The 20,471-nt window shown below is 33.0% G+C and overlaps 1 protein-coding gene across 3 annotated transcripts in view; it reads left to right on the top strand.

Moving 5' to 3' along the window:
- The window catches only part of COP1 (COP1 E3 ubiquitin ligase), a 166,731-nt gene that overhangs the window by 74,929 nt on the left and 71,331 nt on the right, over positions 1-20,471 (top strand). For all 3 annotated transcript variants that reach the window (XM_014561409.2, XM_032463682.1, XM_032463681.1), the window contains one exon: positions 1,791-1,926. In XM_014561409.2, coding sequence (XP_014416895.2) covers positions 1,791-1,926 — 136 coding nt within the window. The remainder of the gene's footprint in view (positions 1-1,790; positions 1,927-20,471) is intronic.

Raw genomic sequence — 20,471 nt, forward strand, 5'->3', positions numbered from 1 at the left:
CTTAGCGACTGATGTTAAAATGTAAAAGAATAGATTAACATTAAAACAATTTTAAATGTATGTCTAAGGTATTTAAAAGGATTCTTTTCAGTATTTATTACATTAAGTAGCTCACAGTAATAGGGTTATATATAAAAAGAACTAATTAAATGTTGTATCCAAACGACTTTGCAGTACAGTTGTAACCCATTTTTATTTATAATTTGTTGAATTTTCTGAAAACAATTTTTGTGGAACAAGAGCTTTATTTCAATAACATTATAGTCTTGCATGCTTATTGGGTTTGTTCCCTTTGCTCTTTTTAGGATAGAAGCACTACATTACCATAGGTTGTTAGATGACGACGTTAAGTAGTGCTTAAATCTTTAAAATGTAAAGTATTAGGGACAGAGGCTTAGCTTCCTCAAATAATTGTTTTTCTTTCTAATAATTTTTAGGTAAATTTCTTCATGTCAACAGTTATCTTCAAGATAGCCATATATCTCCAGATAAATAAATTATTTATTATATATCATATAGTATAGTAACTTTTGACTTAGTGATTCTTATACCTTAATTTTTTTATGCTTACTGTTGTTTTCAGAGGACAGGTAAGAAGGGAAATCACAAAAGTTTACATTAAAAAAGTTGTGTACATGTATATATGTAATGAACTAAGAATAAGGAAGAAGGTATAAAAATAGTGTTGTAATCGGCTTACTTCAAGTTTCAATATAGGAAGCTAACTATAGTAATTGTGTCCTTTACTTTTCTTTCTTTGGAAAGGGAAATAAAAGTCCAAAATTTAAGCAGTTTTGAAAAACAATGGTGTTTTTATTCATGCTTTCACTGTAGGCCTGTTTCTAGATTGAAGAATAGATTAACTCTATAGGTCTTTTATAAGGAAATTTTATGATTTATTTTCTACATCATTTGGTTATGAATAGTTCACTGAAATGGACTTTATTCCAAGTATTTGTAAAATGTGCTGTTGGATGGAATTATTGTTTTCCATATTCCACCAAGACATTTTAGTTAACCTATTTTAAGTTTGATTTTGAGAATTAATAATTCACACATTGTAGATTTCTACTCCATTCCATAATTGGATTTGAAGCACTTCAAAGTTTTATGTGAATGAATGTTTTACTTTCTTTTTACTTAAAAATCAATTTTTAATTTATAGTATTATAACTTATGTTTTGACAGTAAGTAAACATGAGCATGAAGATGTATCCCTGTAAACATGTTCCTTCAAGCTAACAAATAACCCTATCCAATATATGTACCCCTTTCTCTACTTTCACTTTCAAACTGTTGATAAGGGATCTTTGTTTTAATAAATAAGTTAACTTTCCTTGATCAAGGTATTTTTTTCATTCCTATTTTTCTGAGAATAATTGCTTAAAAGAGAAAATTCACACTGTGTTCTTATTGGTGATGAAAGAGATGTTGTTTTTCAAGAACCACAAAGAAATTTTTATTAAAGCTAAAACATCAGCTGATTAATGCATTCTAGTCTTCTCTAAATACACTTTAAAATTTTTTTTACTTTATTTTATTTTTTGGAGAGGAGGAGGTAATGCTTGTTTGATTATTTATTTATTGTTTTTTAATGGAGTTACTGGGGATTGAACCCAGGACCTGTGCAGGCTAAGCATGCACTTTACCACTTAGCTGTATATACCCTCCCTGATAAATACTCTTTAAGAATTGTTGTTTGTATTTAGAATATAATTTTTAACCTGTGGATATTGCTCTTTGACTTATGTTGCAGTTCAATTCATTTTTGTTTTATTTCCTTCATCTAGATGACAGTCGAACTGCAAGCCAGTTGGATGAATTTCAGGAATGCTTATCCAAGTTCACTCGCTATAATTCAGTACGACCTTTGGCTACATTGTCATATGCTAGTGATCTCTATAATGGCTCCAGCATAGTTTCCAGGTAAGTATTGGGCAGCGCTCTTTACTGTTTTCTTTTGTATGAGTATCTCAAATTTAATTGAATTGGAGAAGCAGTTATAGTGTTATAGTTAAGAGCCTGTGTTCTGAAATCCAGATTGCCTGCCAATTTTTAGCTCTTTAGTTATAGGAAAGTTTCTAAATCTCTTTAGTCCTCAATTTATCTCTAAAATAGAATGATTAATAGTATCCACCTCATTGGGTTGAAGTTTGTTTTCTTGTTACGTTTTTGTCTAGTTTTGATGACCAGGTGTGCTCTCTTCATAAGTGCTCTCTCCCCTTCAATTTTCTGGAAGAGTTTATAAAGAACTGTCATTATTTCTTCCTTACACATTTTGTACAATTTTCTAGTGAACTCAACTTGGTCTTGAGTTTTCTTTGAGGGAAGATTTTTAAATACAAATGCAATTTTTAAAAGAGATGTAGGGCTAATCAGGTTATCCATTTCTTCTTGATTGAGCATTATTTTTATTTTGTGTCTTTCAAGGAATTTGTCCATTTCATCTAAGTTGTTGAAATTTTGACATACAAGTGCTCATAATATTCCTTTATTATCTTTTTAATATCTTTAGATTCTATAATGGTATTCCCTTTCTCATCCCTGATTTTCAAAATTTGTTTCCCTTTATTTATTTATTTTTTTAATAGTCTGGCTTAGAAGTTTTCAACTTTATTTGTCTTCTCAAAGAGCCAGCTCCTGGTTTATTAATATTCTGTATTTTTCTGTTCTCTGTTTCATTGATTTCTACTCTTAACTTTATTGTTTCCCATTTTCTGCTTTCTTTAGGTTTAATTTGTTCTTAACTTTCTAGTTTCTTAAGTAGAAACTGAAGTGATTGAGTTGAAACCTTATTTCTTTTCTAATATACATAACTTGTGTTATAAATTTCCCTCCAAGCACTGCATTAACTACATCCCACAGATTTTGATGTGGTATCTTTTATTTTTTCCAAAAATTGTTTTATTGTGGTAAAATATACGTAACATAAAGTATACCATCTTAACATTCCATTATATGTATGTACTACATTTTGGTCATCTGCCGTCTCTCAGTGGATACTTGTGTTGCTTCCATGTTTTAGCTATTGTGAATAATGCTGCTATGAACATGGGTGTAAAAATAACTCTTTGAGACCTTGCTTGCAGTTCTTTTGGGTATATACCCAGAAATGGAATTACAGGATCATATGGTAATTGTGTTTTTAATTTTTAGAGGAACCACAGTGCTGTTTTCTACAGGGGCTATATATCATTTTGCGTTTCTACCAGCAGTGCACAAAGCCAGTTTCTCCACATCCTTGCCAGTGCTTGTTATTTTCTGGGTTTTTTTTTAATACCCATTGTATTGGGTATGAGGTGGCATTGCTTAGATTTGATTTGAATTTCCCTGATGATTAGTAATATTGAGTGTCTTTTTCATGTGTTTAGGACATTTGTATGTCTTCTTTGTGAAAGTGTCTGCCTGAATCCTTTGCCCTTTTTTAAATTAAGTTTGTTTTTTGGTTGTCGAGTTTAGGGACTTTTCTGTATATTCTGATTATTATTCCATTATCAAATTTGTAAATATTTTCTCTCATTCTTTGGGTTGCCTTTTTACTCTGTTGATATTGTCTATTGATGCACAATTTCACATTTTTATGAAGTCTAATTTGTCTATTTTGTTGTTGTTGCTTGTACCTATGGTGCCATATCTAAGAAATGATTGTCAAATCCAAAGTTGCGAAAAGAGTTCGATAGTTTTCGTTTTCTAATCCATTTTGCGTTAATTTTTGCATATGGTTTTAGGTAAGGGTCTAACTTCATTCATTTGCATGTGGTTATGTAGTTTTCTCAGAACCATTTGTTGAAAATCCTGTCCTTTCCCCATTGAATAGTCTTAGCCATCTTGTCAAAAATCATTTGACTGTATATGCAAGAATTTAATTCTGTGTTCTCTCTTCTATTCCATTGGTCTATATGTCTGTTTTTATCAGTGTTTTATGATTACTGTGGCTTTGTAGTAAGTTTGGAAATCGGGAAATGTGAGTTCTCCAGCTCTGTTCTTCTTTTTCAAAATTATTTTGGCTATTTCAGGTCCCTTGGAATTCCATGTGAATTTTAGCATGGGTTTTTCTATTTAAAAAGAAGCCATTGGAATTTTGATAGGGATTATATTAAGTCTGTATATCACTTTGGGAAGTCTGACATCTTAACAGTACCCAGCCTTCCAATCCATGAACTTGGGATGTGTTTCCACTTATTCATGTCTTCTTTAGTTTATTTCAGCAGTGTTTTGTACATCTCATTGTACAAATTACCTTCTTGGTTAAGTTAATTCCTAAATATTTTTTTGATGCTGCTAGTGAGATTATTTTGGCAATTTTATTTTTAGACTATTCATTGTTATTGTGTCAAAGATATGGTATCTTTCCATTTTCATTCAGTTTAGGAAACTTTTAAATTTTAAATCTGATTTTATTTTGGCTCATGGATTATTGAGACTTATCTAATTAGTTCCCAAATATTGAGATTTTCTAAGTATCTTTCTATGATTAATTTATATTATTTGTATCTTCATCATCTTGACCATTGCTTAAAAATTTTAATAGAAGTTTCTAATATACCTAAAAATAGAGAAAATAGAAAAATAATCTGTTAAACAACTATCTCCCAGACTCCGCAGGAGTCCAGATTTTGGTATACTTGGTGTATGTATACTCTTCACTCTTACTTTTCTTTGCATAAGTATTTTCAAGCAAATCTCAGGTACTATGTCGTTTCAGCCCTGCATTCTTATGAAACTCTATGTCTTAACTTATGGACATTGTAAAACCACTGGGCTGTATCATGTATCACATATAACACAATTAGCAGTAGTCCATTGGTGTTATCAATTACCAGTCTGTGTGTTCAGATTTTCTAGATAGAGTGAAAGAAGCCTTTAAGAAGATGTTTTTGATGCAGATCAGGAATTTGGCAAGTTTTAACTTGTTTAAAATTACTAAAAGTGCATGTGCTTTTCCATTTGCATAACTAAGATTTTTATTTATGTATATGAATATTGATCTTGAAATTCAAGCCATTAGCTGAAGAGACTATTGCATTAAATCTTTAATTATGCTCAATCTTGGTTAACTTGATTACAAAGACAGAAATCATATATTTATTTATTTTTCTATAATGTTGGCAATGTAAGTTTTTTTAATTATGCAGTGGAGTGATTAAAGTTTAACTGATGAATTAAATGAGTAATTATTTGACAAAAATTCATTGACCAGCTGGTTAGTGTCAGCTAGGCTAGGAACATAACCACAGACAGGCCAGATTTGATGCCTGGATTCAGGGGAGCTCTCAATTGTATTTCAGTGCCTTTATAGAAGAAATAATATTGACCTGCTGTGTATATATTTACCTGTAATTATATGGCTCTACCCAACTAAGATGTAATACAAATTAGAACTCTTCTTATAATACTGGTTAATGTCCCTCACAACCATGAATCCATCCTGTATTGTATTTTCTTCTCCATTAAAAAATGAACAAAAAACCCCAAAATTGAACAAAATTTCCTTCTTAACTTCACATTCCAAAAGCAGTATTTCTGTCTAGGAAATGTAGAATGGGTTGTACATCTCTAGGTATTCAAAAAGGGTAAGAGCTCTTTTTTCATCATTCCTGAAAGCCATTTTAGCTTGATTTAATTTTGTTTGTTTTTTTTTTTAAATAAATAAACTTTGGTCATGCAAAGATATTTATATCAGAGCACTGCATTCTGAGGCAGAAGTTTACTGTCATAGGAAGACTTAATATTTCAGTTTGGAAATATCACTTACTGAAAATGAGACTAGTTATATTAAAATATTTAAAGCAAAATAAAAAATTTAAAGGTGCCTTTTGTTGTTTCATCTTGCATGTTAACATTCATTCTTTTCTCTTGTTTACATGAATTGACATTTCTGAAGGAAAATTTTCAAAGTTATCAGTTTTCAAAGTTTATCAGACAGAGCTGGTGAAGACAATAGTAGTTAACAGCAAAGGAACGTAGTGGCCACTGTTATTGAAGGGACTTTCAAACTTTCACAACCCTTGTGACTTTTTTACTTTTTCTAATTCTCACATTCAGACACATTGTTGATAATAAATTCATTTTAAAGGTTGTTAATTCCTCTCAAATTAGGACATTTAATGAATTTCTTTTGGGAAGAGAGAGAAAGACATGTTAAGAGAGGACAAATAATTTTGAATTTGGTGCGCTATTTCATTACCTGATCGAAAAAATTATTCTTACTGTAAAATTGCATGAAATGTGTCTAGTGTTGATCATTTATTGCAATGAAAATCTCACTGAGAGGAAAAGTGGAACCAGAAACTTTTGTTTTTAAAATTTATCTTTCTTTAAAGGCCTGGGGATCATTTTGGGTTGTTTAATACCATACTCATAAGCCCACAAGGTGGCAGCATTTATTTACTTTGACAATAACTCAACTATTAGAGAATAGACAAAGTATGGCAATCAGTATCTTATAGTGAAGTTCATTCTCATGAATACCAGATGGTCCTAGGTTAACAACAGCAAGTGATGGAAAGGAGAGAACTTTTCTTACACATAGCAATAATGTCACACTGTGCATTTTTTCTTAAATTAAATATTCACTGGCCACCAGAGAGGAATGGCTTGAAACTGCATTGTTTAAACTTATTGAATACTTAGTAGCAATGGCTATTTTGTTGAATTCTTGGTTTGAATTTTGTGTACCTAGATTGTTATGTTTAAATTATTATACATTCCATCTGTAGTTTAGAGATTGTTTTAACATTTTTGCTTACATTTTCTCAAATTCTTGAAATAGAATTACACCAGGCTTTAGTAAATTTATAAGAAGAAAATGGTTATGTATTGTGGCATTTTTTGCTGCTGCTAATGTAGGTTTTGACTACTTTTTTTCAGATACCTTTATAAGTATTTTACATGACATTTTAAGTACTTCAGTAACTCATTTAATATTTATATCATCCCTATCAATTAGTCATTGCTATTAATCCCATTCTACAGATGAGGGATTGAGGTGGAGAGAGCTTTTGTGACTTGTTCAAGATGAACATAGTATTAATAAATGACAGAACTAAGATTTGAACGAAGACATTTTGGGCGTTGAGTTCTGCTGTTTCATTGTCCCTTCAGGATCTGTTGAAACTTTGGGAAAAGTTTCAGAAAGCACTTTACTTTTGAGACAGCTGAAAGAATTAATTCCTTTGAGTTTTTGATACTTTGTAGTCCTATTACTGTCTTCTCTAAATATTTTTTATTTTTAACTTAATGTAGATACTACGTTCCAGTGTCACTTTGGCCATAGTTTGAAAGTGTTCAAATTAAATACTCATTGTTTGGTAGTAGTAAGGTATAAGGATTGTTTCTACCAAACTTCAGTTTATAATGACAGTCAGTGCTGATCCAAATTTGGAGTACCTTTTAATATTCTTTATTGTAAATTCTTTTTTTTCTCCTTTATAACTTCTTTTTTTAAACATTTTTATTGAGTTATAATCATTTTACATGTTGTGTCTGTAAATTTCTTTATTGTAGAATACTGTCAGTTTTAAATTTGAACTTAAAAAAAAAACCTCCAGGTAATTAATGACTTGTTTTCTGGGGAAGAAGTATGGTTTTTAGGACTGCTTATGTTCTTATCTTTTTGTCAGAAGGTATTTCTGTTATTGTCTTAAGAGTTTCTGGGCCATCTGGGGTTTGTGAGAAATGAGAGGAGTAGGAGTGCAGAGGTAAGGATTTTTTTTCCCTGAATTTGGCCTAGGACGAATTTTTAAGTAATTCAGAAAACTATGTTCTAGGCTAGAAGCTTCATCAGGGAAGGGGGTCTTTTCTGCCTTATTTCCTGCTGCATCTCCATGCCTGGCACATGGCAGGTGCTCATTAGTAAATAGTTGTTGAATGAATGGAGAACTTTTTGTATGCTCTGAGAGCGCTCTAGCAGTCGTCCACCTTAACCTGCTTTTACATATTTGCTTGCTGATAAGTAGAGAAAGTATCCTTAGGCTGAAAAAAAAAAAGAAGTCTGTAATCACCGATGACGCATGACAGAAAAATAAGTTAATGTTAACAACTTAAAATAGAGACATCCAAGATTGTCAGCAAATTTTAATATATTCTTTGTTGTAGAATATGATAATGAGTTTTCTGCTTCTGTGATAATTCAAGATATTGGTTAAAGATGAAATACAAATAGTCTGTTTAAGCTTTAGAAATTGCTACATCCTCTCTCTTCCCCATAGCTCTTCCCAATTCCTCTTGTTTTTCCTCTTTATTTTCCTTTACCCTTGCTTAGGCTGAGGCTTGTCAGTAGAACAGTGAAACCATAAGCTCAAGTCATTTTACACTTACTACCACAAAGAGTGTTAATTAGGTTAGCATTTGAGATTTTAGTAGACTAGTAAAAGTTTGTCACTAATTAGAACATAAAATAGATGCCTGCATGAAAGTTAAGAATTAGAAAGTTGCCTTTTATTCATAATAAAATTATTTTCCGGAAAGAGTAGAATTTGTTAACCTAATGACTCTCTTCAAATAATCAGAGTAGAAGAGGAATTAGAATGGTTCAGTTTGGTACCAAGAGATTAAAGTAGGACTGATGACCAGACGCCACACTTTAAGGTCAATATTGGGAAGATCTTCGTAGTTAGCTGTGTGCAGAAGGGTTCTAGGCTTCATCAGGAGGCAGTTGCCTTGTGCTCTAATGACTTTTAAAATTAATCTCTAGGTTTTTTTCAACCTAGAAAAGTTTTCTGCAATCCTGATATTAGTTGTATGTATATAGTCACCTGTATTTTTCTAGGATATTGTTTTTGCTTTAATTTTTTGAATTTATCTATTCATAACAAACACTGTAAGTGCTGAGGTTACAAATAAGAGTGATATAAAGATTACTGGAGAGACAAACCTTTAAGCCTATATATAGAATAAAGTGTTGTTAAGTGTTATGAAAGTGTGTACTGGGTGCGGTATGGAGAGTGGATTTGAAAGAAGCAAGAGTAGGAATTAGGGAGACCTGATATATAGGTGGTTGTTGAAGTTGTCCAGGAATAGTGCATGAAGATGGCCTGTGACCTATACTGGCATGAGATCAGTGGGGCTTCGGTGAAGAAGTATTTAAAAAATATGTAGGGACTAGAGTAGACAAAATTTGATGAGTGATGGATGCTGTCTTTGAAGGAGAAGAAGATAACTAACTTCCAGGTTTTGGGCTTGAGTCGCTGGGCCGAAAAAGATATGTCATTTACAGAGACAGGGATTCCGGATGAAAGAGCAAGTTTATAGATAATGAGACACATGGGAGGTTATGCATTGGCGCTCTGGTTGTACAGAGAAGAGGGCTGTGAATAAGGGAACTTGTGCAGTCGACAGTTGACACCATGGTTGGAGACTCATGTTTAACCTCATCAGGTAGAGGAGGAGGAACCAGTAAAGCAGATAGAGAAGATTCTTCGATGAAAATGAAAACTAGAGAATGTGTTGCCGTGCAAACCAATGAGGAAAGGGGAGAAATTTGTAGGATTAGATCATGTGCAGGATTGAATTCAAAGCATATGCTCTACCACTTGAGCTATACCCTTTCCCCCCAAGTTTTCTAGCATTTTGTGTGGCACACTGTAACATCTAAGTAAATGTTAGACAGTATTCTTACTGTTTCAGATTTACTAACATGCCTAAGGATAGTGGGTCTCAAACTTTGGTAGGCCTCGGGTGTAGCTGGAGGGCTTGTTAAAACAGGTTCCTGCACCCACTCCCAGAGTTTCTGATTGAGTAGTCTGTGCTGGGACTAACAGATTCTCAGCTGACACTGATATTGCTGGTCTGAGATGACACTTCAAGAACAGTCTTAGATTAAGAACTTTAAAAAAGAAGATACTTACGTCTAGTAGAAGAAATTTACTTCTACTAGGAAATACTTAGAATTTTAATTCTTAAGAAAAGACCATGATTATTTATTTTTTATAGTTTATGTTTCAAAGAAAATAAGGTAGAAAACCATTTAGTTCATAGTTCCCTAACCAATAATCTGTCCTAGTGTGCTATGAATGGGTTGCATTTGTACCAAGATATTTATTCCTTCTATTCTTGGATCAGTTGGGTGAGGGCTTGGCTGGGGAACCAGCTTGTAACCAACTGTCCTAAGGACAGAGGGAATTAATCACATGTTTAACTTAATTTGTCTTGCCTGCTGCACAGAGATAGGGAAACTCTAGCTTAGAGAACCCAGAACAAATAAAGTCTCTTAGTTTCTCTCAAAGTTGTCTTAGTCATTTTTGGTGAACGAAGTTTATAGTGAAAATTGGGATTAAGCTCCGTAATATGTAAAGTTTTGTTATTTCATGTTGATAATTAACCTGCAAAGCTGAGTTCTTAAAAGGAAGCCTACTCTTGCTCTGCTGGAGGACTATCTCACTTTGACATAGAAGTGAGTCACTGGGCTGCCAGTAAATAGGATACACAGTTTGGGGGATTGAAAGGGACGTTTTGAACCTTTTAAAATTTGAAAAAATATGTTCTTAAATGTAGTCTCTTTAGTCCTTCTTTCTTAACACTTTTGACTTAATTAGGAGGATATGTAGGGGAGGAAAAATCCTTTTCTGTCTGCCCTTCTGAGTTCTTGGCTGGGACCCCTATATAGTTAAAAAGACAGATTAACAAGAGAAAAACAAACAAGTTTATTAATTGATACATATGTATATTTCATATATATACATGGGAGAAACCCAGGGAAATGAGTAGCTCAGAGAGGTGACTTAGAACTCTGGCTTATATTGCATCTTTAGCAAAGAACTGTAAAGACAGGACAAAGGAAAACAGTTTTAGGCTTTCAAGAGCAGCAAGCTGTGGGAAGGTAAATATATGTAGAAGGGTCTAGTTTGTCTGCAGATTCATCTGGTGCTGTCTCTGGGCTGGTAGGAGTCTAGTGTGTCCAGTAAAGGTGGATTTAGCCTGCTTTTAGGCAGTAAAGGGGAACAGGTCAAGAGACATTTCCCTGCATTTACTGCTTCTTGATTGCCTTTGGCTCAAAATAATTTTCATGTCAAAGAGGCATATTTGGGGGTGACATTCTGGTTTCCTTTGGATAAAAGCAAAGTCTCTGTCCATTTTATCACTAGTGTGAATTTAGTAGGACTGCACTTTACCACACTTTAGAAATAACTGTGATGTCAGTATACATAAACTATAATCTGGTGAAGTGTTTTATAATATAAAAATTTGACAAAGGTAACTTCAGTGTAGCACCATTTTCCTTAGTTGTGGTAATTTGCCCATATATTGCTAACATCAGAGATTTCTAGGCATTTAAAACTTCTTAGATAAGATAGGCTGTTACTCTAAGAACAGTTGTACGCATGTATCATTTCAGTTTCTTCCCCTTTATCTGAGTTAATTTCTCTCTTTACTGTTCATAATAGAGTTTCATATTTACATTTATCTTTTTGGGGGGGAGGTAATTAAGGTGGGTTTTTTTTTTTTTTTAATGGAGGTACTGGGGATTGAACCCAGGACCTTGTGCATGCTGAGCACACACTCTACCACTGAGCTATCCCCTCCCCACAGTAGAGTTTCATATTTCACAAACACTTCACCTGTAAAGAATTTAACCTCTGGCAGTCTCATCTGTCTGAATCACAGTCATTAACCAAGGCTGAAGTGAGAAACAAAAAGGCTTCAGAACAAAATAAATGCCATTAATTTAATGACCAACGCTCATATATTAGCATATGGCTAGCTTCTTGGGTAATTTCAGGTTTATTGACTTTTTTTATATACAGCCCCTGTAGTCTTAGTTATCTGGCTTGTGTCTCTTCAAATTGTAAAGGGAAGAGAAATTTCAGTAGACAGATTTCAATGACAGCAGCAGAAAGTGGTAGTTGTTAGCTTGACAAAGGGAAGAAATGATGAAACTGCAAATAGGAGCTAAAAAGTAAAGCAGTTTGTTTCCATTTAATATAAGATCAAGTGGTTTGACATATCTTAATAGACCCTGAGATCATTGAGGTGTAGTAGAGTGTGGTAGCCAGTGTCCACAGGGCTGTTCACCTTACTGTGCTTAGTGTGTTCATACGAAGGTGGTAGGGAATATATTACATTTGACAGATTACACATGAGTAAATCTGTTTAAAAAGGGGATGAAAAGATGGTTCCAAAATTTACTTACCTGATATTTATTGAGCATATACTCAGAAACTGCTTTTCTATTATCCGTTATTTTTTATATTTATATGTATTTATTTATATTTATTTTTAATGGAGGTACTGAGGATTGAACCCAGGACCTCATGCATGCTAAGCATGCACTCTACCACTTGAGCTACCTCCCCGCCCCCATCCTTTAAAAGTAATTTTAAATATACATATTGCCATTGGTGTAAATGTAATATAAAATTCATATTTCTATGTAATTTTATTTTTACTTATTTATTTTTTAAATCTATTTTTATATATAGTGGCTAACATTTATAAATATCAAACTCCCAAATTTATTGTCTCCCACCCCCTTTCCCTGGTAACCATAAGATTGTTTACTAAGTCTGAGGTAATTACTTTTAAATTACTGATATTTGTAAGTTTCAAGCTTTGCACTGGTTTTACTTTTAGAAAAGAAGACATTGTGAATAAGAAAAATCCTGGCTTTTTGCTTCATACAGGAATCAGTAGGCTATGGCCAAGGGGGCTCAGATTTGGTCCATTACCTGTTTTTGAATGGCCTATGAACTAAGCATGGTTTTCATATTTTTAATTGATCGGAAAAAAAATCAAAAGAAGAATAATAACATATGACGTACAGTAAAATGACTTACAATAATGACATGAAAACTATATGAAATTTGAATTTCAGTTTCCATAAGCAAAGTTTTATTGGAACACAGTCATGCTTGTTTCTTAACATATTGCCTATGGCTGGTTTTATACTGCAACAGCAGAGCTGAGCAGCTTCAGTAGACAGCTGCACAGCTTCTCTGACCTTTTTACAGGACAAGTTTGCGGACTCCTGACCTAGTAGATTTGCTTAGGCTCTAAGCACATGCTATTACACTTGATTAAAGTTTTGTCATATTTTTGGACTTCAGTGTATCTATGAAAGAAAATGGCTTGTGTCAGATCTTCTGATCTTCTAGTGATGACTGGCTATTTTATATGCTTCATCATTATTTAACACAAATAACCTGTCACTTGGCCTGTCGTGTGGTAGGCACTACATCATTGATTGAATGGTAGCTACAGATTTGTAGTACTCATGTAATAACAAATTCTGGTATGTTCAGCAGACAGTTTACTATTTGTGTCTTCTAAAAATTATTTATCCAGTGGAGCTGAATATGCCTTGAAATAAGACGAAAGCTTGCATCATGATTAGCTGTATCATTCTAATCTGGAAACAGGGATGGTTTTCTATCACTAATGATTTTTAATTGTGTTTGTATTCTGTCTCCTCTTCTCGTTCCTTTCCATTTTTGTTGATAGCATGTAAAGTTATAAAATGCTGTTCTTTGATTCATCCCTGAGAGGGCTTAATTTGTTGTTCTATTATTTACATAATTTAAGTTTAATAACTGTAGAATCACAAATTAGATCGTTTTAAAAATCAATTTATTTACATACAATAAAGTGTTAAGTATTAATTTTGGCAATTGTATAGACCACAGTCAGAATATAGAACATTTCTAAAAATTTTATTTCCTGCCACTTTGCCTTTAATTTTACCTCTTCCTCCAGACTCCTGTTCCAGGCCACTAGTTACCTGCTTTCTGTCATCATAGAATAGTTCAGTCATTCTGGAATTTCTTATAAATAGAACTATGCAGTATGTACCCTTCTGTGTCTAGCTCAGCATGTTTTGAGATTCATCCATGTTATTTTTTGTATCACTAGTTAGTTAACTAGTTAATTATTTAGCAATATTCCATTTTATGAATTTTCTATAGTTTGTTTATCCTTCATGTGTTGATGGACATTTGAGTTGTTTCCAGTTGGTGACTGTTATGAGTAAAGTGACTATGAATATTCACACGCAAGTCATTTGGATATTCATATTCATATTTCTTTCTCTTGGGTAAATGCCTGGGATTGAAATTGCTGGGATGTATGATTAGTTTGTGCTTAACATTTTAAGAAACTGCCAAACTGTTTTCCAGAGTGATTGAGTTATTTTAATATTCCAGTCAGCAATGTAAGAGAGTTCCATTTGTCCCCATATCCTCAGTAACACTTGGCATTGTCAGTCTTTTAATTTGTGAGTATGTAGTGGTTTTTCATTGTTGTTTTGCTATGCATTTCCCTTATAACTAATGTTTTTAATGTGCATATTAACCATTTGTATATCTTTTATGAAGCACTTACTCAAATCTTTTCCCCATTATTTTAAAATGAGGTGTTTACTATCATTGAATAGTGAGCAATTTTATGTATTTTGGATATACAAGTCCTTGTCAGAAATACGTATTGATAGTATTTGCTCCCAGTCTGTGGCCTGCCTTTATATTAATAGTGTCTTTCAAATAACATACGTATTTAATTTTTATGAATTCCAGGTAATCAACTTTTTAAAGTGATGTAAGCTCTTTCCTTTAGAAATGTTTGTCTGCCCCAAATTGTGAAGATTTTTCTCCTTTGTTTTCCTCTGTAATTTTAGCTTTTACATCTAAGTCTGTAATCCATTTCGAGTTAATTTTTGTTTAAATTAAACGAAGTAAAGGTTGGAGTTCAGTTTCTCCCCCCGCAGTATGGATATCTGCTTGTTCCAAGCAGCATTTATTTAAATGATGAACTTTTCCCTTGGATTTCTATGTTTAGGATCAATTGAGCTGATATTTATGAGTGTACTTCTTGACTCTCTTTTCTGTTGTATTGATCTGTATTTCTGCTCTTAGACCAGCCCCACACTCTCTTGATTATTGTGTTATAATATGCCTTCGAATCTGATAATGTAGGTCCTACAACTTTGTTACTCTTTTTCAAAGTTGTGTTTCCTATTCTGATTCTTAGCATTTCTACATAAGTTTTAGAACAAGAGCCTTTTTTCTTCTCCTGCTGTGATAGCTTGAAAGGATTTATCTAGTAAAAGTCACATTTTTCTCTTGTATATTTTTCTTCAGTGGTTTTGTCTACTTGTTTCCGTAGGAAACATGACATAGATTTCCGGTTTGTTAAAGTCTATCTGGCTAATGGATATTTTGAGGGCACGCTTTTATATATTCATGATGAAATTTTTCCTAGAGTATACATTTTCCCTCCAGATTAGTCCTCTGCAGTATTGAGTAGTTTCTTTATGTCATGTTATGTTGTTTCTCATGAAGCATCCCAGCAGTGACATTAATGATTTAATATTGCAGTCTTAATTGGTTGCTCATAAATACTTATAGTGGATACAGAACTAAAAAGTTAGGTGTATCTTCTACTTCGATTTCAAAAGTGAAGAATTGGAGTTTTACTTGCACATAGATCCTTCCACTTTATTAAATACAGATAATTCCAAAGAAGACAAAATGTCATACAAGCTTTGGGGACAAGATATATTTTTTTAACTCTTGTTTTTTTCTCTAGTAGATGTTTTAATACAGTCTTTCTGTTAATCTTTACTTCAGAAGTTGTTTTCAGTTTGCCAGAGTTCTGTAATAAACGCTGTCTATCATAGGACACTGTTATACTCTTCACAGAAAGGTGTTTTAGGACAAATGAAGAGTCTACAACTAAATTAATTTATGTGAGTGTAGATTATAACTTGATATATATAGGCTTACATGAGAAAAATTTAATAATCAGAATGTTGATCTTAAGGAGCCTCAAGTTGCATCTTTAGTTTTAAATGCTTTGAGGAGAAAGACATTTTATCACAGTGTAAACTCTTGACATTCACAAAAGGGTTTCAGACTATAGTTTGTCATCCAGTATACGTATTTGTTCTGGCTGTTCAGTGATAGCCAGAGGACACAGAAAAATAAAAAATTTTAAAGTAACTGTTTTAAAGCAAGATCTTGTAGCTTTATGGGATTGAAAACAAAACCAGCCAACTAATGAAAATAATCAAACAAATATATACATAAACTTTAAATGTGGCTTCATTTTAGTGCCTATGAAATAAAATCAAGTATATCCACTCATTCAAGATAGGGGTCAATAAATTAAGACCTACAAGCCAATTTTGACCCATTGCCTAATTTTGTACAGCAACAATCTAAGAATAGTCTTTATGTTTTCAAAATGTTGAAAAAAGGGAATTTTTTGTGACATGTGAAAATTATATGAAATTCAAATTTCAGCATCCATAAATAAGGTTTTATTGGAACATTGACATTATTCTGAAATAAAATTAATGAATATTGCAACCTATACACACATTAAAATGTATAGTGACCTATCTCTAAAGGATACATTAAAAATAACTTAAAATAAGATGTACATTTTAATATGTAAATTACTTGATATGACTACATTGGACAATATAATGGACAGATACTTGAGCCTACTTACAATGAATAAGTTTGGGACATTCAGTGACTATTAGAAATGCATGGTTAGTTTGCCTTTATATGTATAATGGGAGTCATTTCTGTGCTCAGATAATTATTTATAGATTTTTTCACTTGCATAAGAATGAGTGATATAAATACTTTTGAATGTATAAAGTAAATTCTGAGATGATCAATGTAATCAATAGGATGGGAAGAGGAAAGGCAAAAATAATTTTGTCCTTTGCTCAATTAGAGACTTAATCTTTTATTTCTTTCTGTAGTAACTCATAAAGTCATAAAAATAGCCACTAGACAGCAATACTACAATTCCCATTAATGAGAATAACACAGAAATCAGAAAGAAATCAAATAGTCAGATATTTTTTAATTAAAAGTACAGTTAAAATAATATGTATCACAAAATAAAATGACAGAAATAAAAGCAAATATGCGCTTGATAAATGTAAATAGTCTAACCTCCCATCAGAAAGGAAATATTTTCATGTTAGATAACAATATGAAGCATAAAACTGTGCTATATGTAAGAGTTCCTAAAATTTGGAGTTATGACTGTAGAAAGTAAGGTTTAATTCTGGCTAGAAATTAAATCTCAGTTTATCTTCCCCCTACCCCCCGCATGCATACACATGTGTGAGCACACGCACACACACACGGCACTTCACGATAATCAAGATTCAGTCCATGATGAAGTTTCAGTAGTTATAAATATCATATATTGGGAAATCCCTCTGTTAACTATAGTATAAAATAAAAGTATTAGTTATATGAGACTTTAAATCAGATCAGATCTTAGTTCACGACAGATCAGACTTAAGTGGACTAAAAATAAAACTATAGAAGCCCTAAACAGCACATAATTAATAAGTTAGAACACATATACAAACATGTATAAAGAATATGACTTCTTTTAAGGTGTCCTTGGCACATCAGAAAATGTACAGAGTCTAAATCATATATGAAATGTCAAGTTACAGAAAATAAAAATAGCAGAGACAGCATTATCTGATTACAATACGGTAAGACTAGACATTTGTAGCAAAATTAGAAAACAGAAAAAACCTAACACATGGAAATATAAAAGCTATTTTGGCAACTTTAGGGTCAAAGTGGAAATAAAACCACTTTGGTGACACTTCTATGTATTAGAACCTATGGGATGCAGAAAAAATTTCTTGCTTTACACACTCAACTAATGAAGAAGTGAGTATGAAAATAAATTAACTATCCAGCTGAAGAAGTTAGAGAAAGAACAAAATAAACCTAAGTAAAGTAGAAGGAAAGTAATAAGGTAGATGTGAAAAAACAAGTGAATTATAGACAATTATTTTCAATCAATGAGCCTCTTAAAACAAATAAAAGATGCACATTTGTTAGCTTAATCAAGTGAAAACTAGGAGAAACTTCAAGTACGTAAAATAAATGAAACTGAGGAAATAACTACAGGTACATTGGAAGAAAAAAAATAAGAAACTACTTTGCTCATGTCTATTGCAAATAAACTTGGGATCTTAGATGATACAGATTATTTTCTAGGAACTATAAGTGATCTGAACTGGCCCTAGAAGAGTGAAAATCCACACAGGCTAATTACAATGGGAAAAATAGGGAAAGTTGTCAAATAGAAAATAGTAAACCTCACTGGAAAGGTAGGAGATCTAAAAGAAGAAAAAATTTAAAACTGCTGAGGAAACAAAATTTGAGCAAAGTTAAAGCATATGCCTAAATGGAAAGACTAAATGGAAATGACAAGAAATGACAAGAGTAGATTTGGAGAGAGTGATTCTGAGCTGGAAGATAAAATTTCCAAGAACTCATGGATTGGTAGCAGGAGTAACAAGGAACAGTACGGAGTGCTATAAGTTACACGAGGTTTTAAGGAGGTTGGAGGGAGAATGGCTGGAAGAAGGCATGGATAGCAAGGAGGACACTGACTTTCATCTCGGCGGCCTGCTTGAACATGGAGTGTGAGAGAGCTTCAGGGGAATTGGCTTTTTCAGGGGAAGCCAAATTTCAGTTCAGTTAAGGTAAATGGGAGCATTCAGAGGCAAAGTTGAGGTTATCAGTGGTAATCTGGGTGGGGAGAGGTTTAGCTTTATTTATCTATAGTAAAAAGAACATGATTTTTGACCTAGCACGTCGTAATCCAGGTATATTTAAGGATATTCTTGCAAGTGTGAAAAATGACACACATAGAAGGGTATTTACTAGTTGCAGCATTGTTTGAAAGTGAAAGACTAGAAAGTAAATGTTCCTCATTAGACTGGTTAAATTTATGATACATCCATATGTTGGAATTCTGTGCAACCACTGGGAGAAAATTGAGGTATCCCTAATATGAAATGATTGTCAAGATACTGTGTGATGTGAGAGGGAGAGGCAAAGTGCAAATCAGTATGTACGATACCATCCCATGTGTTTAATTTTAAAAAAGAATATGAATACATATGAATACATATATGCATAAGGTAACTCTAGAGTGATGTACAAACTGTAACTATTGGTTGTCTCTAGGGAGGTCAGTTGGGTGCTTATTTGGCAAGATTGGGAGGGAGACTTGCTTTTCTCTGTATACTTTTTGAACCATTGCTTGTATACATATTTTTAAAAATAAAATAAGTTTCAAGAAAAGGTTCAAGCCAGGTTATGAAGGATCTTTGCTAAAGGTTGGAGTTTGGATTTTACATGGTTGTAAATAAAGGTAATTATGTGAACAGAGCTGTGTTTTTGGAAATTTTCCCCAATATCAGGCCTTCAAGTAGATTAGAAAAGAGGAAATCAGGATTAGCAGACTTGTAAGGAGGCTGTTGCAATAGCCCAGGTTTGTGTTAATGCATATTTCTGCAAATTTCTCAAATGAGTTCTGGTTTTCCATCAGTGAGGTCCGTGTTTGACAGGTAACAGGCACGCTGGGTATTTGATGGAGGAAGATACTCACGCATCATCCATTTTCTTCCAGTAGGCCTTAGTGATCATTGAGTCCTGAGTTCCTGCGCCATGTTTTGTCCTTGTCCTTTGGAATTTGCATATTTGTGTATCATCTTTCCCACTAATTAGAAAGCTTATGAGGCTACTTTACTCCCTTTTTTCCTCACTCTGTTTAAATTGTTGCACAGAGTGAATGATATTATTACTGTCATATATAATATAGTAGGTATCATTATGTTATTATTATTTATTTTGCTTTTTATGTATTCCTTGAAGACTGGCCCTTTTTTTTTTTTCTCATTAAAATGGAAAGTTTTGCACAGTGATTTGAGAGCTTAGGCTCTGGAAGCAGATGGCTTGAGTTGGAATTACCTACTGAACCTTGGGCAAATTACTTAACATCAGTATACCTTAGTTTCCTTATCTATATAATGGAGATTTGAAGATTAAATATATTTTATGTAAAGTGCTTAAGACAGTGCTTGACACATAGTGAGTGTTGTGTTATGGAACATTTCACTGTTATTGTTTGGGGAGAAAGTCAGTTAAATAACATCAATTCTTATTTACTTTACCTGTGTTTGTATTCTTTAAAGATCTGCCTTTTTCTTTTCATTAAAATGGCCAATTTCTGAATCTTTTTTTGTTTCCTTGAAATTATGGTAGTGTCTGTCTCTTGGGGCACACTAACATGGTAATGCATTAGACCATTAACAACTGTGTTCACTTTACATTTTCTTTTGATAAATTGGATTCTAGTATGGAGGGGTACTAATTCGCCTTGTCTGCTAATACATGTTTTATAATTATAAATAATATGACAGACAGCGGGAACACCGACAAAGTTCCCTTCTTGAGATATTGACGTCTTTACATTGCTTTGTGCTTCACTCTACTAGATGTATGCATTAATCAGGTGTCTCGTGTGATCTGTTGCCTTAATGCTTATTCACTTGACTGATGGCCCTTTTGACAAAGAATACAGCCAGTTCCTGAAGCTGAATTATGTTTTACAACTGTTTAAATAAATCACCTTTTTAAAACAGTTGAAACATTCTAAGTGTGAAAGAAAAATGCTGTTTATTTTCATGTGTAAGTAAG

The sequence above is a fragment of the Camelus ferus genome, chromosome 21, assembly GCF_009834535.1.
Source record: "Camelus ferus isolate YT-003-E chromosome 21, BCGSAC_Cfer_1.0, whole genome shotgun sequence".
Lineage (NCBI taxonomy): Eukaryota > Metazoa > Chordata > Mammalia > Artiodactyla > Camelidae > Camelus > Camelus ferus.